The 27,462-nt window shown below is 41.3% G+C and overlaps 1 protein-coding gene across 10 annotated transcripts in view; it reads right to left on the bottom strand.

Moving 5' to 3' along the window:
• Window positions 1-20,861, bottom strand: part of LOC139546911 (RNA-binding motif, single-stranded-interacting protein 1-like) — a 47,511-nt gene extending 26,650 nt beyond the window's left edge. For 3 of the 10 annotated variants that reach the window (XM_071355850.1, XM_071355851.1, XM_071355852.1), the window contains exons 1-2: window positions 14,142-14,354; window positions 964-1,142 (exon numbers count right to left, since the gene is read on the bottom strand). In XM_071355850.1, the coding sequence (XP_071211951.1) occupies window positions 964-1,142; window positions 14,142-14,339 (377 nt within the window). In that variant the 5' untranslated portion in view covers window positions 14,340-14,354. Of the gene's footprint in view, window positions 1-963; window positions 1,143-13,022; window positions 13,339-14,141; window positions 14,355-20,636 lie in introns of those variants that run through there. The other 7 variants (XM_071355847.1, XM_071355849.1, XM_071355853.1 and 4 more) reach the window with 5 other exon arrangements.
• Between the last annotated feature and the right edge of the window lie 6,601 nt (window positions 20,862-27,462).

The raw sequence follows: 27,462 nt of genomic DNA, 5'->3' as shown, positions 1-27,462 counted from the left end.
ACTGGGGCCAAGCTTCCTGCCATCCAGGACCTTGGCAGATAACCTAGTGGTTAGACCATTGGGCCAGTAACCGAAAGGTTGCTGGATCGAATCCCCAAGCTAACAAGGTAAAAATCTGTCGTTCTGAGTAAGGCAGCTAACCCACTGTTCCCTGGGCGCCGTGGATGTTGATTAAGGCAGCCCCGTGCACCTCTCTGATTCAGAGAGGTTGGGTTGAATGCAAAAGACACATTTCAGTTGAAGGCATTCAGTTGTACAACTGACTAGGTATCCCATGTTCCCCTCTATACCAAGCGGTGTCAGAGGAAGACCCTAAAAATTGTCAAAGACTCCAGCCACCCTAGTCATAGACTGCTCTCTCTGCTACTGCACAGCAAGCAGTACTGGAGTGCCAAGTCTAGGACCAAAAGACTTCTCAACAGCTTCTACCCCCAAGCCATAAGACTCCTGAATAGCTAATCAAATGTCTATCCAGACTATTTGCATTGCCCCCCCCCTCTTTTGCACTGTTGATATTCTCTGTTTATTGTCTGTGCATAGTCACTTTGCGTCTACCTATGTACATATTACCTCAATTGCCTTGACTGACCGGTGCCCCCGTGCATTGACTCTGTACCGGTACCACCTGTGTGTTGCCTAACTTGTTATTTTGTTGCTGCTCTTTAATTATTTGTTACTTTTATTTCTTATTTTTTCTTATCTATTTTTTACTTAACATGTATTTTTCTTAAAACTGCATTGTTGGTTATGGGCTTGTAAGTAAGCATTTCACCTGTTGTATTCGGCGCATGTGATGAATAAAATTAGATTTGATTTGGTTTGAACAGGCTGTTATTATTTCCAACTCAGGTCAAATAAGTAACTGCTGCTTTGAATCTCTTTACCACTGCTGTTGGTGACAGCAGCCAACAAGTCAATAACCAGTCAATAGCTGTAATCATAAGATGAAGGAAGTGTACTTACGGCTGGCAAAGCTTGACCAGATCATGGTCGGTGGTGGCTGGGGCAAGGCCTCGGATGTACAGGTTGGTTTTACTGAGTTGCTCCCAACCTGCAGTGCTGGAGCTACTGCTGTTGTTGGTGCTGCTGTTGGTGCTGGGGCTGGGCGGAGCCATGGGCTGGGAGGAGGAGGCAACAGGTGGCTGCCAAAGGGAAACACACAGAATGGTGTCAGTCCAAGACAAAACAACATGTCGGTGTGAAGTGCAATACTGCTGTTCCCTTTTACTAAACAAGAGGGAGAAAGTGAGAGAGAGAAATAGACTTCTCAAAACGAAGCAGACTACATTGCCTTGCCATATGGATGCAGGGCCATTTAATTGCTCAAATAAATATATCTGTTACATTCGTATTGTTGTCTTGCAGAGCTAGTGATTGCCAGCCAGAGAGTAATCATGAAACAATGAAAGTCTGCATTTCATTAGTGGGTTAACAAAGTGTGCGTGGATTTTATTCCAACCCTCAGCTTTGTCTATGAATCTTCTCTCCACCATGAGCTACACAGAGGCATTCTTATTACTCACTCCCACTGTAACCAATAACAGTATTTTAGTGCGCTGGACCAGAAAACCATCTGTCTTCACCACAAGCATATCGTTGTGTGGCCCAGCTAAATCTTCCATATTGGTGCATACTAAAAAATGAACTGTCCCGATACTCCATCATTTGAGACTATTGAGTGGGTGCCCAGTGTGAGGATTAATATTTCACAGAGCAGTGATACATAGAGTGAAGTCAGCACAAACTGGGTCCAGAGAGGCCTGCAGATCTGCTCTGACACTAGTGTGAGACTGGATGGTTGTGCGTGAAAGAGTGAGCCCTTCTGAGGCCATCGCCCCCTGGTGACTGACTGACTCCAAACTAGACATCTTAACTATACCCCCAGCATGGTTCTTCCCACTCCACTGCTTCCATACACTAACATGCAGACTTAAGGTACGGTGCAGAATGTAACTCAACCTCAAGACCAGTACTGCTATTTCTGAACTCTGAGGATCAGCGTGATTGAAACAATGACACGCCACCCATTTTCTGTAACTTGCCGGATGCTAACGATGTACCCTCTCGAATCAAATGGAAAGAGATGAGAATTTCTGTTATGTACACGAACAATGTGTCAACCAGTTCTTCCAGCTTCGAATTTTCCGATATATTTCCAAGATGCTTGCTCTAATTCAATCAGCATCTATAAATCAGATGGGCCGTGTCAAGAATAGCTTGTTTTCCACATCTCAGAAATCCCTTGTGTGATTGAGCAATAGGCTATTACACAGATGTAAGATCTTGATTTGAGCAAGTTTGCTATGTGGATTAACAATTTTTTTTTAATGTGGATTATAATTATGGACATTTTTGTAGGGTTTGATACATTTTTCGTAAGGGAAAACCAATTCTGATATTTCATAGTGGAAATTACAAACTTCAGAAGAGTTTTTAAAAATCAAATGCATTGCAGGAACATTCTCCTGCAACAGGATGATGAAATTAACATCCTACATCTGTAGCATGCTTCCTGTTTGTAGGGCCACATATGTTATGATCTTAAAAGCTGGCCCTCTTCTAAAACTGATCTGTGTGTCTGTTCTGTGTCTGACACTGATTATCACCCTTCCCCCTCTGAGGAATCACAAGAGAGGAAGCTGAGATGATACAATAGCGCCGGGGGAGATAGCTGTCTTTTTTACGGGCTCCTAACCAATTGTGCTATTGTGTGTGTTTTTTCCCGCGTTATTTGTAACTTATTTTATACATAATGTGTCTGCCACCGTCTCTTATGACCGAAAAGAGCTTCTGGATATCAGGACAGAGATGACTCATCTCGTACTTTACGAAGATTCTTTTTTTTTTTTTTACGAGTCGGACGCAAAGGATTTACTTCATTCGCATGAAGAAGAGAAAGATATAGGGGACGTAGGTCGGGGTGCCTTGTAAGGATCCGACGGCGAGTGGGTAATCTGCCTCTACCATCAGTCCTACAGTGGTTCCTCCTTTAAAAGTTGCGTCATACTGCGGCACACCCTGCGTGCTGCTGCAGCATTCTGTGGAACGTCATTTAATTCTCAGCCATTTCTTCTGTTACTGCAAGTTATTGCTAGTTTGACCACCAGAGGGCATCTTTGAGAAGCATTCGATAGTATTCCGTATTGGCATTACCAGAGAATTTAAAACCTTTTTTGTAATAATGTAGTATATGGGATTGATTTGAAGAAATTTGGCTTCATTAATTTGATTAATATTATGGTGTATCCATTCAGAGAAAAATTGTCCGTTTGTAAATTCAGACCGTTTCGCTCTCGGAGCGCACACTGGACGTTCGGGCCGAGGAGTAGGGTTGATTTGAGAGTTCTGGACTTACAACGTCAGTCAAGTACCCAAGCTAATGTTGGCTAGCTACTTCCAGACACAAATGAGACCACTCTGACCATTTTACTCACCCTAGCAGAGCTGGTAAGGCAGTTTTCGTGTTAACCAGAGCGTAGATGACTTTAAATGTGCTGCTGGAAACAATTTCATTGCGCTTTTTTCCCAACGTTTACTGACACCGGCCATATTCAACAGGTGTTGAGCGCTGGTAAAGTAATTATTCTGCGCTCTGGTACACTCAGACGAGAGTGCTCTGAAATCCGGGTAGATAGTAGGCTGGATAAAAAGTAGTTCATTGCATCCGCTGTGGAGCCCAGTTTCATAATATTTCCCAGCTGCTTGCAGTCGTTTTGAAGTAAATGTCAAAAAACAGGACTTATTTTAGTGCATTTTTCACCCTGCCAGCTCCTATTAGTTCTATTGACCACCGTTGCACCAACTCGCCTTCCAAACGTTCTATTCCCAGCGTATTGTTCAACGTCACAATGCCTGCTTCGCTATTGTTGGCAATGAGACCTGCTCACATTGTTTTATAGTTAAAATGTAAACAACAAAAATAATATTGGAACTCTGCGGTCTTCTCATTGTTTCCTATGGGGGAAATATAGGCATGTCTGTCTATTTCGCCAAATATCTTGCAATGTGTATATTTAGATTTTTTTCAAGTCGGGTGTAACCAGTGTGAAATGGCTAGCTAGTTAGCGGGGTGCGCGCTAATAGCGTTTCAATTGGTGACGTCACTCGCTCTGAGACCTTGAAGTAGTTCCCCTTGCTCTGCCGCGGCTTTTGTGGAGTAATGGGTAACGATGCTTCGAGGGTGGCTGTTGTCTATGTGTGCAGAGGGTCCCTGGTTCGAGCCCAGGTAGGGGCGAGGAGAGGGACGGAAGCAAAACTGTTACACGGGCACCATTTTAAATCAGGAGAATCTCCTCTTTGTAATTATGTAAGTCTGGGCAGCGAGCTCGTTTGTCATCGATCGCTAGACCTGAAATATTCCGAAGTTTTTATTTTTTCCCTACTTTTTCATTACGCAGACATATGCACAGTTGACACCATCGAGGTGCAGATGTTTACTTTCTACACAAGTCGTTTTTTTCCAGTTTCGTCCGACAAACAGATTGTAGTGGTAAAATAAAAAGAGATACATTTTTTTTATGGAATTTTAAGCATCACTCCAGTCAAAACAGGCTCCGCGAACATTCGATTCCATTAATTTGAGCTCGCACTAGTGTTCCAGTTTAGCCAACGGTATTAAGCCGTTTTTCAGCCTTGGGTGAATTTGGACTCGTTCTATTGTCCAGCCTATAGATAGCCAGAGCAAATTTACGAAAGCACCCGAATGTCCATTGAGAAAGCACAACGACTATACCATTTAGCTAAGCTAAGAATGACGGGAATAATCAAGCCAATAAACGTTGGGTAGTTAGATAGCCTATAGTTAATATACTGGCAAGTTTGATGTATAACTACTAACGTTAGGTAGCTAGCTAACATACCGGTACATACTGCTGTAATGATATGCTATGTGGTTCGTAAGGACAGCGTAGCAAACAAATTGTCAGCCAACATAACATCTAATGAAAAGTCATTACTTTATTACATTGAGTAGCAAGCTACCCCTTGGTCGTTAGGGCAAATCTGGTCTGTGATAGTTTTTTTTCCCACACTTAGCTCAGCTATTAGCCCTCCTCCCCAACTTGCAACAAATCTCATTCTTTTCCCTCTTCCACGGGTCATCATTCTGCTTCTGAGTGGCTCGCTTGTGGGCGTGCAGGCAAGATATGGCAGCATCTTTGGTTATGCGTCAAGAATTCTGCATACAGTAGCACGTTTGTATAAATGTGTGGTTATTCACAGGCAAATTGTTATATGCTATGGAGGTACATTTGATTTATTTTCAATCAAAAATAATTGTTCTGAAAGCAACTTTTTTCCAGACACAAAGGAAGTCAAAGCGGACACCTACGAAGATGGCATCTCAGGTAAGCAGCACTGGGCTGTATTGACGTATCCTAAAAACGACATCTGCTGCTTTAGATTGAACGGTCATATCTCAGTTATTGTTTTCATATCTATAAAAAATAAACAGTTTTCTTTACTTTCAGAAAGCGAGCTGACCAAGGGGTGGAAAATGTAGATATTGCCAGATGTTCACTGTCCGAGGAACAGGCCGTGGAAGCTTTATTGCTGGCAAAAGTGTCCATAACCAGAGCTAATTAAACTGTTCTGTGTTCTTTTTCTCCATCTCTGCCTGTCTTGTTGTACATGGAGCCTGTCTCACATACATGGAGCCTGTCTCACATACATGGAGCCTGTCTCACATACATGGAGCCTGTCTCACATACATGGAGCCTGTCTCACATACATGGAGCCTGTCTCACATACATGGAGCCTGTCTCACATACATGGAGCCTGTCTCACATACATGGAGCCTGTCTCACATACATGGAGCCTGTCTCACATGAATTAAAAAACCCTTAAGATGTCAGCTGCTAATTTTCAGATTTACACCACATAAACACAGCTATTTACTATCTGTTGCTGCCAAGTCATGATTTCCCTGGGGGTTAGCCTTGCAATAACCAAGTGGTGAGACACATAGCCCTCTATATTTAAATGCTTCAGGTACACTCCGATAGGTGTCTGCGTCACATACAGTATCTTATATTGACATTATCTTCTATTGTTTGTCCCCATGTGTCTGTTTTTCAGCATAACTTAGTGTGGACACCAGGTGAGACCACACACACACAATAACAGTCTCTCTTCTTCACTTCATCCCCCCCTTCTCCCTAAATCCTCTAGGTTATATCAGCTGTTTTGGTGAACCCCTCCCGCATCTGAACTGGCTGACACAGAGGGCACAGCATGATCATAGGTGAGATGTCACTTGGTCGGGTCAACAGGAAGTATTATTAAAGAGATGCTTTACATTGAAATACAGACAGAGATGTAGTAGTCCCAGAGTTAATGATCCAAGGTCAGTTTTGCATTTCACCTCCTGATTTAAGATGACTGAGCGTGTTAGAATTAAAAAAACAAGGCTTAATCATGCTCTTTCATCTGCAGTTATGTTTTGATGTGAGAGAGGAAGCCAGTCCCGTCATCAATGTGGGGATCTCATGCGTGGTAATAACTACAGTACATGTGCATATAGGACTTGCATCCTTGGCACAATAAAGTTATTATATTCTACTCTATCCATAGGCTTCATTAACGCTATTCAGACTTGAAGTTGATACAACTATGATAGCTGAGGTTCATAGATTGGAATGAATATTAGTTCAGAACCTAACGTTTTAGGGTCCATACACAGATCAGCTACATACTGTAGCTAGCTACACATCCATAGGCATACAGTTATTTTTATCCTCCACTACACAATAAGCAAGTAAATAGTTAGCTAGCTATGTTTCTTCAGCTGCATTGCAAGGCAAGCTTACACAATTGTACATTCAATTTGCAGTAAATGCTTTAGCTAGCTAGATTCTTTACATCCACTATTTCACAAGATGACAACCTGGTTTGCTGGTTCTCTCAGGAGTCCCTAAAACATTAAAGACGAATTACAAATTCATTCTCCTAACACTAGCTAGCTGGCTAATGTTGGCTAGTCGTAAAATTAACTTTATGACAAAAAAATATGCACAAACGTTTGTCTCTACATTAACCAACATATTCCTCTCAATTGTAATTTTGTTGCTTGACTCGTTATGACGCTATAACAACTTACATCTGGTTCCACCATAATGTTTTGTAAGCCATCTTTGTTGAAGAACGCCACAAGGCAAGGGTGGCTCGCGTCAAAATTAGTCATTGGAACCACTCAATATGATTGGTCATATAAAAACCTTGGGACCCAAATGCATAATGAGTGCTCTAACTCCCCCTTGTGGTGGTCTGGAGCAATGAAGCTGTGACGCTGGGTACCTCTAAGTCCCGCGTTGCAAGCTCCCAACTTTTAAAGGAGGAACCACTGTATTAGCCAACGTGCAATCACTGGATAACAAACTGGATGAGCTCCGATCAAGACTATCCTACCAAAGGGGCATTAAAAACTGTAATATCTTATGTTTCACAGAGTCATGGCTGAATGACAACATGGATAACATACAGCTGGCTGTGTTTTCCGTGCAGCTGCAAGATCTGTGTCTATTTGTTGATGCACGAAATCTAATATTAAGGAAGTCTTGAGGTTTTGCTCGCCTCAGGTAGAGTATCTAATGATAAGCTGTAGACCACACTATTTACCAAGATAGTTTATCTATATTCTTCATAGCTGTCTATTTACCACCACAAACTGATGCTGGCTCTAAAACTGCAATGAGTTGTGGGCGGGGACCTAGTGGCCGGGAATTTTAATGCGGGGAAACTTAAATCCGTTTTAACTCATTTCTACCAGCATGTTAAATGTGCAACCAGAGGGAAAAAAACTGTAGACCACCTTTACTCCACATACAGAGACGCGTACAAAGCTCTCCCTCGCCCTCCATTTGGCAAATCTGACCATAATTCTATCCTCCTGATTCCCGCTTACAAGCAAAAACTAAAGCAAGAAGTACCAGTGACTCACTCAATACGGAAGTGGTCAGATGACGCAGATACTAACCTAAAGGACTGTTTTGCTAGTACAGACTGGAATATGTTCCGGGATTCTTCCGATGGCATTGAGGAGTACACCACATCAGTCACTGGCTTCATCAATAAGTGCATCGATGATGTTGTCTCCACAGTGACCGTACGTACATACCGCAACCAGAAGCTATGGATTACAGGCAACATCCGCACTGAGGTAAAGGGTAGAGCTGCCACTTTCAAGGAACGGGACTCTAACCCGGATGCTTATAAGAAATCCCTCTATGCACTCCAACGAACCATCAAACAGGCAAAGCCCCAATACAGGACTAAGATTGAATCCTACTACACCGGCTCCGACTCTCGGCGGATGTGGCAGGGTTTGCAAACTATTACGGACTACACAGTGAAGCACAGCCATAAGCTGCCCAGTGACACGAGCCTACCAGACAAGATAAATTACTTCTATGCGTGCTTCAAGGCAACTAACTAACTGAAGCATGCATGAGAGCACTAGCTGTTCCGGACGACTGTGTGATAACGCTCTCTGTAGTGAGTAGGATCCTTAAACAGGTCAACATTCACAAAGTTGCAGGGCCAGATGTATTACCAGGACGTGTACTCCGAGCACGCGCTGACCAACTGGCAAGTGTCTTCACTGACATTTTCAACCTGTCCCTGACCAAGTCTGTAATGCCAACATGTTTCAAGCAGACCACCATAGTCCCTGTGCCCAAGAATACCAAGCTAACCTGCCTAAATGACTACCGACCCATAGCACTCATGTCTGTGGTCATGAAGTGCTTTGAGAGGCTGGTCATGGCTCACAACACCATTATCCCAGAATAAGACCCACCCAAATTTGCATACCACCCCAACAGATCCACAGATGAAGCAATCTTTATTGCACTCCACACTGCCCTTTCCCACCTGGACAAAAGGAACACCTATGTGAGAATGCTATTCACTGACTACAGATCAGTGTTCAACACCATAGTGGCCTCAAAGCTAATCACTAAGCTAAGGACCCTGGGACTAAACACCTCTCTCTGCGTTTCCTGACAGGCCGCCCCCAGGTGCTAAGGGTAGGTAACAACACATCTGCCACACTGATCCTCAACACAGGGGCCCCTCAGAGGTGCATGCTTAGTCCCCTCCTGTACTCCCTGTTCACCCATGACTGCATGGCCAAGCATGCCTCCAACACCATCATTAAGTTTGCAGACGACACAACAGTGGTAGGCATGATCACCAACAACGATGAGACAGCCTATAGGGAGGAGGTCAGAGACCTGGCAGTGTGGTGCCAGGATAACAAGCTCTCCCTCAACGTGATCAAGACAAAGGAGATGATTGTGGACTACAAGAAAAGGAGGGCCGAGCACACCGGCATTCTCATCGATGGGGCTGTAGTGGAGCAGGTTGAGAGCTTTAATTTCTTTGGTGTCAACATCACCAACGAACTATCATGGTCCAAACACACCAAGACAGTCGTGAAGAGGGCACAACAAAACCTATTCCCCCTCAGGAGACTGAAAAGATTTTGCACGGATCCTCAGATTCTCAAAAAGTTCTACAGCTGCACCATCCTGACTGTTTGCATCACCGCCTGGTATGGCAACTGCTCGGCCTCCGACCACAAGGCACTACAGAGGGTAGTGTGTACGGCCCTGTACATCACTGGGGCCAAGCTTCCTGCCATCCAGGACCTCTATACCAGGCGGTGTCAGAGGAAGGCCCTAAAAAATATATTTTCTTTTACTTCAGTTTATTGTAGTAAATACTTTCTTCACACTTATTTTTCTTAAAACTACATTGTTGGTTAAGGGCTTGTAAGTAAGCATTTCACGGTAAGGTCTACACCTGTTGTATTCGGTGCATGTGACAAATACAATTTGATTTGATGGAATCCCAATCATGAAGTGGTGACAGAATTGCTCAATCCTCAAGATGGACTCGTTCCAAGCAAGAGATCTTCTTCCTTTCCGGTTCACATACCTTCACCACGGAAACCGACTTGACCTGCTGTTTTCAAGGCGACGATGAGTATTTCATTTCCTTCATTGTTTTCCTTTCTGACACAAACAGCTCTTTGTATGGTGTGAAACTATTCAAATTACATGACTACCTTTTCACAAAGAGTGCTGCTATGACTCTAAAATGATCTCAGAGGGCTGTCCTCAATTAACTCTGACGGGACTCTTGGCGTTTGAAGGATCCCCTGTATTTTCCCTCTATATGGTGGGAGGACAGGTTAAGACATTAATCACCATGGCGTGCATGCTTGAGGTCATAACCTATCGGCTAGAGGTTTTGAGATACGAGGCAAGGTACAATTTATCTATCAAGCATCATATCTGACATACGGGCTATGATTAACCTCTAGACAAAGAATGTAACTGACATAAATGCAACTTTCTAATTTCAATGTGCCAAAAATAACCCTGGTCTTTGTCACTGTACTTTTTGAACAGAGAAGTCCATTCCATGAAATACACCTGAAGAAACCCAACACCCCACTATTCCATGTTAATCTTGCACTCCCTGGATGTTTCTGTTTCGGGCATAAATCTCATGGTGGGGTCTATAGGGATCAGGAATTTCCATTTTAAACCACCTTTCGCAGCATTTCACTATCCATTTCACTATCCATGGTCAGATATCACAAATTCTACCACTTACTGTTGTATGAGTCATCATTCAGCATCATGTCTCATTCGGTTAACAACAATGTTACTCTGCAAGTGCATTAAATAAAGATTACATTGAAAGTCTGGACCCAAAGGTGGCATTGAATATTCTCCTATTGAGTTGGCCTTATAACTCAATACATAGTCCTAGCCTAAAAGACATGAGAAAAAGGAGATAAAAGGTCAAAGCTGACATGTGTCCTCCTAGGTGACACTGACAGTAGAACCTGATTGAGAATCATTGCATGGATTTTTAAAAACATGTCCCAAATACCATGGATTCAGGTAACATGCAAGAAGAAGGATCACATGTAATCTCCAGGCTATCTGTCAAAGAGTATCACGTCCTGATAGGTCACTTTACAAAACAGTCAATTCTTTCACGTGTTTTCTGTCAACTCTAAAGGCCCTTCAATCACAGTCACCGTTTGAACACATAACAGACGCATCTGGTATGAAGTGCACATGGTACAGAAAGCATTGGGTATAGGTTGAGAGCCATGTTGATTGCTCTCATAATGTTAAAGACGGTGTTGTTGGATATTTGTGCTTTATAAACATTTGAACAACAAGCGCTTCATGATCATGTAGTCCTTCGCAGCAATCCAATATATTCAATGGCTTGTTTTAACTTTCTATACATAACTATCAGTCTGTTCCATGTAATAGCGAAGAGAAAGAGAACATTTAGTTAATGTTATAGCTTGACATAATCATCTGATCTCATCATCAGGCCCCCAACTAGGAAGTGTGCCATCAGCTCCAGATATATATGAACAAAGACAATCTTTGAGGAAAATGCCCGCAGTTCCCTCGGGCGAAACCCACATACTAAAGGATAGAAACTCCCTTTTCTACAGGACTGAAAGCCTGCTTGTTTTCATACATCTGCATGCCTATTGAGCTCCAGAGTCTAAGGGAGTGTGATGGGGGGAACCCAGCCTCTTATCAGCATGCTCCAGACCAGCAGAGCCGTCATATCCGAGCTGGAAATACACTGCGCATCCAGTAACACAGACCGCGCCCCTCACAGCACTATCCCAGCACTGAACAAAAACTGGCCTCTTGTTATGACAGCAGACTTGAATTATACTGAATATGAATAATCCTGAAGTCTTCAACACCATCAATAGTTTCATTATGTCAAGAATGTTAGTCCATTCCAAGTTGGGAAAATCGGATGCATGCTTGAATTACATTCCACTATGCATTCATTTAACATGCGAAACAGCAAGCTACAGAGGCACATCATATTTTCCAAACTATCATTCAATTATATCAAGGTCATTCCAATACATTTCCTCATGACCTCAATGTTATCTGGGTGGATTATTACATTGTTGTAGGTTTGAAAAATATGAAAATGTGATTTGGGATGGTTTACATAGAATCCTTCCAGTCATATAAATAGGTCAAATATCAACATTGTCTAGGCACTGCTACTGAACCAGTTCTACATTGGAACATGAGGGCAATTCCACAGTAACAGAGCGGCAGTGAGACTCCGATTTTTCACTGATTGCAAAGTTAAATAAACCAGATAACTCTATTTACAAGGACTACTTTTAACAATTCCCACTGAACATTTGACAAAAACATACTTAGTTGAAGAACAGTGCAGATGCAAAGTTTGGTAACAGAACGACAGCACAAACCGTCATTCTGTTACCAAACTTTACATCCGCACTGTTCTTCAACTAAGTGTGTTTTTGTAAAATATTCTGTGGAAATTGTTAAAAAATAGTCATTGTAAATAGAGTTGTATGCTTTGTTTAACTTTGCAATCATTAGTTTTTGTTTGGCACACAACGTCAAAAAAATCTGAGTCTCATTAACACTCTGTTATCATGGAATTTCCCATTACAGTAGCCAGGACAAGCTCCTGAATCTCCAAAGTTTAAAGGTAAAGTGGAATTTCAGAGAGCCTCTCTTCACTTCTCTACCACGACATATCAAATGAATTGCATTTGATAACAAACTATATAATAGAAACCATAAACAAAATGAATTGTTGGTTAAAATCCAGGTCACAGAAAAAGGTTGATGAGTGGCTAGATTCACTTTTAAAAGGTCTAAATACACTGACATAAGGACCAACAAACAACAGTAGCAATAGCCTACCAGCTGACTGAAAGAATACAACGAGAATAGAGCAGAGTTTCAGAGTAACCCACTAATACTATATGAGTAGAAATACGTTTTTAAATGCCCAGCAAAAGTCTGTTTACAAATGAAAACGAAACTTTCTGTTCTTCAATTCCCTCTGCGATTAAGCTATTCGTCACCATAGGCTGATCAAAAAAACATTCCTGTTTGGCGATTTGGATAAAGTCCGCTTGGTGGTGAGGAGGATTACTATTGCATACCTCTTGTATAATCAAATAGGCTATTTACCTGCTTACGATACGGAGTCCTCAATGAGTTCGCAGAATTCGCAAAAATCATCGTCGGTTTCCAAAGTCCCAAAACAGATTTATTTCGAACTATTTGTATCCAATGGCTGTTTAGGATAAGTTGTACATTTGACCAGAGATGTGTTTTTAAAACAAATCGTATCTTTGCTACACTAAAGCATAGACTATAGGTTACTGTAGGCCTAAATGGTATACTGTATTTGACATATACTACTGTACTATACAGCGATGGCAATGTATCCGCGAATCAGTCTGAACTTCGTTTGCCCAACCCCGATCTTTTGACTGAGTTCATTGATTTGCATGGAGTCTTCCGCAGAACGGACCCAGCTACGGTGGGAAAAACCATTACTCTATCCGGTATAGGGATTATGACTTCACTGGATAACATGAAAACAACACTATATAATAACTTTTTCTGCAAATTCCAAGGAGATAATCTACAACAAAATAGCCTATATAAGATGTAGAGGCCATGCTGGTTAATAGCTGGTATGATAAAATAATAGGTCTATAAACGATAGATTGTTACAAACAAGGTTTCCCTGTTTTGCTACACTTTGTCTAGTCTGAAATGCATACCATACATTACATAGTGTGGCCATCAGATAGTTAAAGGAGCAGTACGATATTTTTGATCGATTCAGGACTCGTATCTTATTACAATTTGAAGAATATTTAAGAAATGGAATGAACGCAGGCCACAACTTAGTCCATTAAACACAAATGATTGAATTGTTATGAAGATAATCAACACTGAAAGAAAAAGTACATTGGGGGTTATGGCCATAGGACACTCGTTGAAATAAGTATTAATCAGACTGATGAAAGCAGACAAAAAAGAGCAAACAGTGAGATGAAAATACACATGGAAAAATGTAATTGAAAAGATATACAACCAATTTGAAATGTCAACTGTTCTAATCCAGTAATAGTTACAAAGTATATTCTGATAGGGTGACCCCGCTTTTTATTATAGCAAAACATACACTTAGAGGCTGCACTAGGCTATAAATCAAAACCAATTCACCTGCCATTCTCAGTCTCTGATTGGAAAACCAACTGTGGTGATGTAGTCAGAATGTGAATGCATGCTGACCTTAAGGTGGTCGTTGCCTTTGTGGTCATCTTTTTGACCTCTTTCTTGTTCTACCAGGCTCTTTCTTTCACCTGGCTTGTTGTCATCCTTTACATCCTTTCCCCAACTGCATTTCCTGTCTTTAACTAAGTCTATTCGTTTTGTTCGCCCTTTTGTGCCAGGGGCTTTGAACCAACTGCTAATGAGATTATGCAACATCTGGTCTTTTGACCACTGCAAACAGAGCAATGTCAACATTGGTCTAAAACCAAATCAGCCCAAAAACCCAATCACAATAAAACGTTTCCTTTTGGTTTCAGAATGTGCTCACATTAAACCACGATCTACCAAAAGCTCCAATATGAATCTTTCCTTCCTCTTTTTTTCCTTGTTGATTTTTTGGGAGGTTGTCCAAGTGATACCGTATGTTCATTTTGAAACACACAGACGTTTTAACATATGGTTTCCTAAAAGACACTGCAGAGTCATATAGATCGAGCATGTAGGGAGGTCCTTTGGGCCACCATGAGGTGTCAATATATGTCACCCTTAAAGGGAAAAGAGAGACCTGAATTAGCACTCCGTGGAGGTCACTGAGAAATGGGGACCAGGGCAGGGAGAGCGACAGACAGTGCAACTATCCCTTTTATATAGGAGTCAAAGGTACATATCTCTATTGCCTTAAAGTTGTTACATAAAACACATAGCCGCCTGTAATTGTTCTTTCGTGTGAATGCATTTATTGACCTGAAGCTTCATTCATTCTTTTCTATAGGAATTGATGCTGGCAATAATGTCATCTAATAATATATTCCATTTAGCAGATGCTTTTATCCAAAACAATTCACAGTCATTCGTGCATGCATTTTACGTACACTACCGTTCAAAGGTTTGGGGTCACTTAGAAATGTAGTTGTTTTTGAAAGAAAAGCATTTTTTTGGTCCATTAAAATAACATCAAATTGATCAGAAATACAGTGTAGACATTGTTAATGTTGTAAATGGCTATTGTACCTGGAAACGGCTGATTTCTAATGGAATATCTACATAGGCGTACAGAGACCCATTATCAGCAACCATAACTCCTGTGTTCCAATGGCACGTTGTGTTAGCTAATCAAAGTTTATCATTTTAAAAGGCTAATTGATCATTAGAAAACCCTTTTGCAATTATGTTAGCACAGCTGAAAACTGTTGTTCTGATTAAAGAAGCAATAAAACTGGCCTACTTTAGACTAGTTGAGTATCTGGAGCATCAGCATTTCTGGGTTTGATTACAGGCTCAAAATGGCCAGAATCAAACACTTATTTCTGAAACTTGTCACTCTATTCTTGTTCTGAGAAATTAAGGCTATTCCAATGCGAGAAATTGCCAAGAAACTGAAGATCTCGTACAATGCTGTGAACTACTCCCTTCACAGAACAGCGCAAACTGGCTCTAACCAGAATAGAAAGAGGAGTGGGAAGTACATTAGAGTGTCTAGTTTGAGAAACAGATGCCTCACAAGTCCTCAACTGGCAGCTTCATTAAATAGTACCCGCAAAACACCAGTCTCAACGTCAACAGTGAAGAGGCGACTCCGGGATGCTGGCCTTCTAGGCAGAATTCACCTGTCCAGTGTCTGTGTTCTTTTGCCGATCTTAATCTGTTCTTTTTTTGTTGGCCAGTCTGAGATATGGCTTTTTCTTTGCAACTCTGCCTTAAAACGATCAACTTGGATTAGCTAACACAACGTGCCATTGGAACACAGGAGTGATGGTTGCTGATAATGGGTCTCTGTACGCCTATGTAGATATTCCATTAAATATCAGCCGTTTCCAGCTACAATAGTCATTTACAACATTAACAATGTCTACACTGTATTTCAAATCAATTTTATGTTATTTTAATGGACCAAAATCTGCTTTTCTTTCAAAAACAAGGACATTTCTAAGTGACCCCAAACTTTTGAATGGTAGTGTATGTGAAATAAAACTAAAGATTTGGTCCTCTACAGACTTAAAGCAACACTTCTAGTGCTTGAGAATTGCTGTTATACATGACGTATGACAAATATCTCACCTATGTGTGAACCTACAGTCACGGAAAGGCCTGCAGTGATATCCAATATCCCACGGCCACAAATCAGTTCCTAAGCAGGCTGTTTTGACATGATACAGTCTCTGCTGAATCAGCAGAGCTAACAAATTATCAATTTAATTCTGGCTTTATGTCAGACCAAACCCTACAGACATCAGGGCTTTTACAAAGAATCTAGCAGCTTGCCTAATAGATGATAACTATACACACCATGCCACTATACATGCCAATTTTAGCCATTTATGAGAACGGTAGGTTTAAGACTGCAACAGGGAATTGCTGGTAAGGAAATCAGCTACTTCATCATTCAAGGAATCAGGCACCCACAGCCCATATAATTATAAGAATCAGTTTGTCTGGAAACTAACAGCAGCTATACGGTTTAACACAAGAGTTTGTCCTCTTTGAAAGGCTGACATCTCCCATCCATTTCCTTCCTCTCCGTTAGCTCGCTCAGAGTGAGATCCAGCAATACCACAGCACCCTGAAATTCAAGTGGAGGAAAGAGAGTCCCAGCAGTACCAGGAAGGCTTTACAAACAGCTCTGTATATTTACCTTCCTGCCTGGATGGAAGGGGTGAGTTCAGGGGACTGCCCCTCTGAGGCAGCAACAGAATCATTTTTGACGACACCCAGCGAGTTAGGGTGGAAGCAAGTAAGCCACAAAGTGTGTGTGTGTGTTTGTGTGTGTGTGTGGAATGGTGGTGGGGTAAGAACAGCTCAACCTAAAGTTGTCATTATCCAGGATTGGGAGTAGATTAATGGAAGGTCTTTCCATACTTCCAAATTAAAATAATATGATGATAAGTCAGTTAGGAAAATCTCACACAAAACATTATCAAGGTATTACATTAGATTAGCTATAAAGGAGACTCTGCAAGGTATCAGGAGTGTCAAATTGCACAGACAATTCAATAAAAGCTTGTAGAGTGGATGCTACACTCGTGACAATGATGGTCTTACAAACTTTTGCTTTAGACAAACAAAACTTCCCAAATGCCTGATCCTGAAAATGTGTGTCAATCTTGATTTTGACAGAAGTCTGCAGACAGTTTTGCAATGATAAACGAAGAGTAGCTTGGACAGGACAGTACAGTACAGGGTAAACATGGTGTACTGCCCATCTGTCTGAAGCACTCACTGGTCATGTGATGTCAGCACCAGGGATGGGATCATGTGGCAGGTGATCTAAGTTTGACTTACTGCACCAGCACTGAGGGATAGAATATCAAAAACTGATGTTTTGCTGTCAAGAGCACATTGGTCAATGAGAGAGCTTTGGCTTTATTGGTGGTCAGTTGAGAGGGGTTGTAATAGAACATTGCAAATTCCCTTTTCACGTGTTTTTTTTATGTCATACTCAATGCCACATTCATATAAGAGCACTTCTAAAAATGTGAAGAATGTTTCATCTTGTGTACTGACTAAATGTAGAGCATGCAATGTATTCCAAGTAGGAAACAAATATTTTCATGTCATACTACTCTATATGGCAACAAATTAGATTTGTATTATTATTATTGTTTTACTGTGAAAGCAAATAGGAAACATTGAATAACCCACATCCATTCGTTAATATTCATTTGAAATCATTCGTATCCATATTGCTTGAAAATAAATACATGATTGACATGAATGCACCCATTTTCAATTACCTTTCCTATTCCCCGCCTCAGATCCAGTGAGATGTTTCATAAATAATTCAAGAAAGGGGAAATTGATTATCAATGCAATAGCCTGATACGAGATGTTTATGTTTTTCTTATAAGATATGTTCTCATGAAAAAAAGACAAGGGCCTTGATGAGAAGTGAAAATCCCAAATTCTAAAACCCTGACTACAGTCTGCCTCTGTAATAATTGACTTTGCAAAGTGAAGGAAAAAAAATAGATTGAAATATTCCTGCTATATTACAATTGATATAACAGCCCCTGTTGCTTTATTTCATTGCATGCTCATTTCAATTGTTTCACGCAAGAAGCAATGAATAAGAAATGATTACCTTGATGGCCTATGTGTCACCATTGACATCTTTCTAACTCTGATGAGGCTTTTCAATCTTTTCTCTATTTTTTATGAAAGAGCCTCTTGGCAGAGAGAGCCTCAACAGCAGGGTGGGTATTATTGTGCACCGTGTAAACCCACATTTTGTTCATGTCAAAAGTCCCCAAGAATGAGAATCATAGGAGCACAATGGTTGCTCTTTCAGCCCTGCACCAACATAAAGCGCAGCGACATTGTGCTGTTCAACTGTGTACATTCAGCTGCTAGGCAACTCTCCAAACTTTATTGTAAACATTGTATAGGGCTTTTTCAGCCTCGGCGTAATGCCATTGTTCACAGTCTCTGCATGTAATGTCCGATGGCAGTTAATGTGCTTACCTTCAATTGATTACTATAGGCTTGTGTTGACAACAAACAAGAATACAAAATAGTGATTTAATTGGATTTCAATCATTATTTAAGCTTGTAAAAGAGTATTTCCTTCAATGTAAACACTTCTTCACCAGTAAGGACCGTCTGTTCTTCAAACTATTGTAAATCTGTGAACCCCTAGTCTAGTGGATCACTGAAATACTGGATCACTCACATAGATATTCGACACCAGTTTGTACCAAGCACTTTGTTCTGAAACTAGAAGCAGTCTGTTCTGCTCCACTTGAATTACTCTATCAAAGTACTGTAGCTAGTCTCCTGCCGAAACAGAAATCCAGTTGCTTGACAAACATGCTAAAACACGCTATGAATTTCTGTGCTTTGTCAATGCGATTCCTGTGAGACTATCTCAAAACGTAACAACAAATGGAAGACAACAAAAGCACATATCATGAATAATGCAATATTTTGGCGCTTACTGAACATGATACAGCTCTTCTATACAAAATCAATATCACAACAAATAACATACAATATCACTAAACCTTTAAAGACTCCCAACATCACATACACACCAAAATAGACGAAAAATCTGTGCCAGGCCCCCTCAATAAGATCATAATAGGGTCATTGCATTTGGATCCAAGCAGAGAGGCCAGCAGGACAGAGCAGGACAGTAAAATGTAAACCACCATGTCAGCTATCCACAAATCCATGAGCAAGGCCCTGTTTGAAGTGGACAAGCCACTTCTGTACTAAGGCCACCCCACACATATATGGTGTGTCATAAAACAAACTGAAAGGGGCCACATCCCTTTCCATGTGTAAATCACATGAATGACCCTATTTTTAAATCGAATTCAAAGAATGACTCTTTAGCCAATGGAATAGTGAGATTTGAAGGGGAAAAAACACATAGTATTTTGCTCATCAGTAGGAAGATGGAGTTGGGTGTCTTTTATAAAGTCAGCATTTTATGACTAAATTTCACCAATGAATGCAGGTGCCATTTTGACTAACTTTGGCGAATAAGCTAATACTTTCTCTTCAAATTATATCGTCAAATAAAAGAGAAACCTGCTCTTGCTAGTATCACTTAGTTGTATGGAAGCTCTTCAATGATATCAAAATGGAAAATAAATCGCCCATGCATTCATAACACAGCTATAATAGGCTGTGTAGCTAACACAACGGCATTGCAAAATCCCGTTTAAGGTCTTTTTCATTGGATCGACACACTCAGATGTCTATCTCTGTTTGAAAACATATCCTCATTTTACTGTTGCATACTAAGCAGCCTATAGGGCTGCCGCTCTGGGACCTTGTCTTTTAATAGGCAGCCAAGCTGATTAAACATGTATGGAGCTTAAGTGAGGCAAAGTATTCTGTAGGAGCCTCTTGATGATCAGTGGTGATGCCTGTAGGTCAACTGAGGACTGTCATTTGACCCCCATATGCCCTCTGATTTTCAACACATAATTCATTAATGATGCTGTAAAGAATTCGATCAAACCTGACTTGCGCTCTTATGATCATTCATCAATACGAAATAGCATATCAAAAACTACATAAACAATTCACAATAAAATTAATTGGGTTGGGAGATGCTATCTTGATCTAACACTTAATTATACATGGCAGTGTTTAAGGGATTTAGGAATAACAGTAATCCTATAAATTGTGCATCGTTTCTATTAGCTAACCCTGGAGAGCCACAGTCACCCCAATGTAAATCCAAATGATCCAAGTCAATAGTGAACCGAAATATCTGTCAGAAGAGTTTTACAGGTGTTGAGATGCACTAAAGCTGTCCAGGGTGCTTAAGTCATAAAGTGATCTCAATCTATTTTCCTGAATACATAGGCCTATGCGTTTCAAATGACTTAATAAACAGAACCCCAACGAACAAGAAATCTGACAGACAAAATAGAGTACAATAATCTACCGAGGCAGATGAAGAACATGTTCTTATCAACTGTCGAATCTAACCGCGCATTGATCATTTTACGATGTAGAGTCAATCGCCCATTTTCAAGTATATAGAGCACTGTTTTACTGTACCTTCGCTTGCAGGTATCGGGGGTAGTAATATGAGTACTGGGGGTACATCTGTTGTTGCCACACTTTTCCCATGAATATAGAAAGATGAACTAGTCGCGCAGGAACTGAAGGTTACTTCAGTATTTCCTTCAATTCGGTTTTTCGTCAGTCAATTCTCTCGTTGTTGGGAGACCTCACCCTGGAACCAAACAGCGAAACAGTGGGATATCAACCAGCCTCTGCGCAAATGAACTGCGTTTCTGCGTGGGCGTTGGACTTGCTTCGGGTGATGGGTTCTCTGCTGTGGGCACATTCTGACTGGAGCCAAAGTGGTCACTGCAAATGCTGACCAGTTGGCTATTCATGCAATCTCATTCGGAACAGTGTCAAGAGAACAGTTTGATTAATTTTGATAATACATTTTGTATTTGAAGATACAATAAGGACGTTTTAGTCACTGCACCGGAAGTCCATAGGCCTACTCTCCAGACATCAGTCTCCAATGTTGGACAGGCACTCTCACCTTTGCACCAGCAATACAAACATTGCCATGTGACATCAATAAGTGCTTCACTGTAATGACACACTCATATTGGTTCAAGGAGTGATCGTACATTATATAAGGTACACTACCTTTCATGGCATCCAGACAAGGCAATGCAACTTCATTAACAAAAAAAACGAAGCCTGACATGATCACAATGCACATTTACTTAAACCAATCTATTACAGTTGCACACCAACAAACATCTGCCAACTGTGCCAAGTCAACAACAAGGTCCATGATTCTCCTTGGGTAGCTTATAAGGGTTTAAATCACAATCATATCTTCACACATTATTCATGGGAACTGCAAGGGAAGGGAGCATCTCATATCCGATATTTGTCAGTGAAACTCATTTATGTGTTCACAAGGTCACAACATGAAATGCGGTGGTCGACCCGATATGGCCCCAAGGCTGCTCTCTGAGTACAGTCTGAAAGTACTACTGAAGAACTATTGCATGCATTTGTCATCAACAAATTGTTGAAATAGCGAGGACACATAGCCACATTGTACATTTCTTATCAGGTGGAACCGACTAAGAAGCACTGTGGATGAGAATACAGAATGAGGAACTATGTTGTGTTTTTGTAGGGCGGGGTTTAGGATACAAAGCCACAGTATCACGAAGGAAGCTCAGAGAGGTTACATACAGGCAACATAATATATCGTCTGCTTTCCCTCGCAAAGGGAGAGAAATAATGCATGAAAATTAACGCATTTTCCTTCTCGGGAATATGAAGCCCTGACCTTTCGGTTCTTGATTGTTTCGAGCTTTTCGTGAATTCCTCCCCAAAATATCCAAACGCATTAGAGTAGTAATGTTCATCTTCATTAAAGCGCAGGCCACCAGCTGATGGTGTGAAGATGTCTGGGGATGGTCATATTGCTGTCTGTTGCAAATGTTGTTTGAATCCATTAATGAGGATGAAGACCTTCTTCTATCCTTTGATCCTGCAGTAATTAGAGCATGCTAGAGCCACATGGAGCCAAACTAACCTTCCACAGGTTTGCAACAGTGACTGTTTAGGCAACTACTACAGTACATAGTACTACTACATACTATATTGTAGTAGTGGTTATGGCTCTTTTCTGTTGAGTACAAAGTAGTCCTCCTGAACATCAAAATGATCCATTTTCATTCTTCTTCACCATTGCCATCTAACCCGGAGTGCTATAGGTAATGGCATGACCATGGACTTGGTTGTTCCTGTTACGTTTTAAAGGCTCAGGGGGGTCTGTTACGTGTCACTGGTGGTCTCGGTGCTCCCCTCATTGTCGATTTATTATCTGCTGTCTATGTGTCCTGCTACTCACTTCCAGATGTATATGGATGACATGCCTATTTATCAAATTGAATAGTCCACTATAGAGGCCAGGGCAAAATGTGCACAGGTGAAAAAATAGCCCATACCCCACTCGCGTTATTTCCCACACACTGGATACCGACTAACAACTTAATCACTCTACTGTTGGATCAACAAATAAATATATTTGAGTAAGGGGAATATTTTTCATAATTGGATGTTTTTAATTGTGACTAAAAGGTACAAATGCTTTATAATACTCTGAACACAAATATAAACACAACATGCAAGGTGTTGGTCCCATGTTTCATGAGCTGAAATAAAAGATCCCAGAAATGTTCTCTTATTTGCCAAGATAATCCATCCACCTGACAAGTGTGGCATATCAAGAAGCTGATTAAATGGCATTTTGTGCTAGGGACAATAAAAGGCCACTCTAAAATGTGAAGGTTTGTCACACAACACAATGCTACAGATGTCTCCAGTTATGAGGGAGAGTGCAATTGCATGCTGATTGCAGGAATGTCCACCAGAACTTTTGGCAGAGAATTTAATGTTCAATTCAATACCATAAGCCGCCTCCAACGTCGTTTTAGAGAATTTTGCAGTATGTCCAGGCGGCCTCACATCCGCAGACCACGTGTATGGCGTTGTGTGGGCGAGCGGTTTGCTGATGTCAAAATTGGGAACAGAGTGCCCCATTGTAGCGGTGGAGTTATGGTATGGGCAAACATAAGCTACAGACAACGAACACAATTGCATTTTATCGATGGCTATTTGAATGCACAGAGATACCGTGATGAGATCCTGAGGCCCATTGTCCTGCCATTCATCCGCTGCCATCACCTCATGTTCCAGCATTATAATGCACGGCCCCAATGTCGCAAGGATCTATACACAATTCCTGGAAGCTGAAATTGTCCTAGTTCTTCCACGGCCTGTATACTAACCAGACATGTCACCCATTGAGCATGTTTGGGATGCTCTGGATTGACGTGTACGACATCGTGTTTCAGTTCCCGCCAATAGATTATGGCATAATGAATTTATTGGAATGAGTTGTAACTCAGTAAAATCCTTGAAATTGTTGCATGTTGTGTTTATATTTCTGTTCAGTATATATTTGTTGTGAAGATTGTTTTTGTAATTGTTCTGAAATTATTGAAATAAATAGCAGATTTCATTGAATTGGTTTTATGAGTGCTGAGTCTCAGGAGCCAGTTGAGTTTGATGCTTTCTGCCATATTGACAAAAGCTCTGTGTTGTCATAGGGGTTATAGCCTACAGATGATGAACTCATCTTGGTGAGATGGTATGTGCTGAAAACATCATCATATATTAGCTGAATACTGCCACGTTTACATGTGTCTAAAGTTGGTATTATTTTAAATGACTCCTAGCACAAACGCATGTCATCATACTATTTTAGAATACAAAATGTACAATTTCTCAGTTTAGGAAAATAATGGAATTACATGCATCAACAGAATTGGCCATGCTACACATTGCAGAATTTGATTTATATGTAGTATAGATTAAATTGGTTCCATTGGTTACTATGTTATTCCCTGTAATATGCAATTATCTCAAGCCATTATTCTGCAAACATCCCAAAACATATCTCCCCAAATCTCCTCTCTAATAGCAGGAATCCCCTGAGGCCAGAGTCTCCACTAAAACAACAATATTACATCCAGCTCTGCCCTATGTTATTGATGGGAACCTCTGGCTTCACAGCCTTTTGTGGGGGGGTTGTCTGATTTCCTGTTGGCGGCCATTTTGTTTCCCCAAATACATAACTACTCCTGCAGTTTGAAAGACATGATTTTGAGGGTATTTTGACACAGACGGTGAGGGCCTAATCATTGTTTAAAGACATTTGAGGCACCGTTGCAATGTTAGAGTTAAAAATTAAATGAAAAGCTAATGAAGTTGCATCCTATACCACTCTCTGCGACCTCTAACTCTTTGCAGATTTAATTTGACCTTAGTTTCATTTCAGGGCCGCTTCTTAGACGCTTATTCTCCAGGTTCCTGAAATATGATATTTGAGTTTTCTCCGTGCATTCCTCTTCACTTCCCCTGGCATGCCTGAGCTTTCTGTCGCTCGGCTCTGCCCTCCGCCTGATCTCCCGTTTCTGCAGACCTACAGCAGTTTGTTTATTTGACTAGCTTCGGAGGCATCAGATTGGCCAAGATTTACTTGCATGCTTATGTCCAGATCCAGAGGACTATGCACCCAACAGGACAGACCACCTCTCAACAGGAAGTGGAGTGTCCTTTTTATGGATGTCATTCATGACACACACACGTAAAGAACATGGTGCAGTAAAAGCATTTGGAGTTCCTTGTCTGAGATCTGCAAAACCAGAAGAAGACACCCGTGCGTTGCATGCATTCATTGACGGACTAGCAGTGGAGGTGTAATGAATCATGCTGAAGTAATAGCCTCCACGCTACAACCTGTTAATGGTGTGCCGTAGCAGGTGTAGCAGAAATTGAATTTACGGATTGTGCCGTCAGTGTTTTAATTCAAATGGGGCCCGGCCATTTAAACGTTCCAGAGGAGTAATTTAGCTAAGAAGACAGTTGAGGAATGTACTTTGGTGTTGCCTACACTCAGTACCTTTTAATTAAAGTCAAAGGGGATTGCAGACATTGAACGTGCCCCATTAAGAGGCATCTCTCACTTATAATCTTGTCACATGTTATCGCATGATCTGCTTGCCAGGAGAACAAGGGCAATAATGAACCCTATTTCAGCTCACCACATTGGTTCTTCTGGCTGAGTTAAAATACCCCCCCCCCTCCCCCTTAAACAAGTGTTATAATAGTCATTAAGAATTGCTATGTTGTGTTGCGGTTGGGTGGGGCTGGTGAAGGACAAGTCCTCAGGCAGAGCCAAGCAGAAACATCAGACTCCGATGGCCATATTTGTGCTGCATAGTTACAAATCATCACACTCCTGCGTGGAGGGCCGTCAGCTAGACATTCTGAGAGAGAGAGAGAGAGAGAGAGAGAGAGAGAGAGAGAGAGAGAGAGAGAGAGAGAGAGAGAGAGAAAGAAAGGTGCTAGATCAAACAGGACAGATTTGCACATGAAAGGGAACAGAGTGTTCCTCCTAGAGTCTTGCATTCTGCTTATCAGTCTCTGGATCTCTCCACAGACCTGCTCACCTGCTCGCCCACAGACTGTGTTCAAACCTAATGAAGTGGGTTGGATTTATCTAGAAATAGGAGACGAGGTTTGAGTTACAAAACACGCTTGCTTTAAGTATAGCTTAGGCATTTAAATGGACAATTTGTGTTTTGGAGTTGTCAAATTGACACAAAAATGCTAGGGGGAGGGGCAGCGCATGGCAGCTGTCATAATTAATTTGCATCTCGTTAATTTGGGAATATAAAGTATTTCTGTCTGCATAATTACAGAAAGCAGGAGGAATATTGATGATCCTTATACTTATTTCAGGAAGTCCAGCAGTCGTTACTGATCTGTTGTCATAAATCTTATGGTCAAAGCATCCACTAAGACCCATGTTGTGAGTTGTGTAGCAGAGTGGCAACCCTATTGCTGTATATTCCCCTCAAGACAGGGACGCTGGGCTGATCGTAATTGGGGTTGTTATTGCCAATCTGCACTATTAGAAAAAAGGGTTCCAAAAGGGTTCTTTGTAAGGCAAAGGGTTCTACCTAGAACCTTTAACACCCTAAGAACCGTTTTTGGAAGAAAGGGTTCTTTGATGATTCTTTGGAAGGGGGGAAGGGTTCTTTAGAAGGCAAGAATGATTCTTTAGAAGGCAAGAATGATTCTTTGGAAGGCAAGAATGATTCTTTGGAAGGCAAGAATGATTCTTTGGAAGGCAAGAATGATTCTTTAGAAGGCAAGAATGGTTCTTTGGTAGGCAAGAATGATTCTTTGGAAGGCAAGAATGATTCTTTGGAAGGCAAGAATGATTCTTTAGAAGGTAAGAAGGGTTCTTTGGTAGGCCAGAAGGGTTTTACATACAGCATGCTCTATTCCAGGGTGATTTTCAGAATTGTTTGTTTTAATATCTGTGTTTTTGCATGTACATTGATTGGTTGATAAATGTTATGCTACACAAAGATAAATAACATACATATTTCTAAACTAATCCAATCCGTTAGTATTTATTTAGACTTATAGCATCTGTTACTGACATGGTTGTTCCAGTTAAGATGAATGAGGTAGTCTCAGTATTCAATCTTCCCTACCCTGGCAGTCATTCTGAATGCAAGTTGCGGATGATAAAAATGTTGCCTTGTTGGAAATCCTGACTCTGGCTGGATTCCAATAGGAATTAACATCACTTTGCAAGTCAGCATAATGTGACTTGCAGAGTTGGTGGGGTGGGGGTGGGGGGGTGGGGGGTTGGAATGTCTTGGATCCACACCAGGTGGAGAGGTGTCGGGTTGGAGGGTCATGGATGACAACTACAAAGCAGGGCTCCCAAGAAGGTGATTCCTGGCTAGGGTTTGAGAAGCAGGAGCCATGTCTAGGAAGCCCCCTCTGTGCCAGGCTGCGGGCCACAAAGACCAGCAGCAGATACATGCTGAGCTTCACCACAGACCGAGGACAGAAACAGACAGGACCTTCCAATCCACTTTATTCCATTCTCCCTAGGTCTTATAAATACAATACAAAACAGCCATGGCTATCAGTTGTGTTTTCCTCTCTGTACCTCATTGTACAAGTCCCCTATTGTATGGCTAAACATGTCTTAATTGTTAGAACGTGCAAACAAAATGCATTCGTCCTTTCACAGGGGGAATGTGTCAATCAGAGCCACAGCATCTCCCCCCTCTGGCCGTGAATACCAGGGCAACAGATAGAAGTGGCAAGACTGACAAGGCTGACAAGAATGCCAAGAATTCAGATACCTCTCCAAAAGTCCATGTGGCTGAGGTTGAAGCATGTAGAGCAAGCAGTGGTGTGGTTACTGACCTCTGGTGGCAATGTGCATTATGTTCCTGAATGA

The sequence above is a fragment of the Salvelinus alpinus genome, chromosome 20 (genome assembly GCF_045679555.1).
Source record: "Salvelinus alpinus chromosome 20, SLU_Salpinus.1, whole genome shotgun sequence".
Taxonomy (NCBI): domain Eukaryota; kingdom Metazoa; phylum Chordata; class Actinopteri; order Salmoniformes; family Salmonidae; genus Salvelinus; species Salvelinus alpinus.
This window is presented reverse-complemented; position numbering and strand designations above follow the sequence as displayed.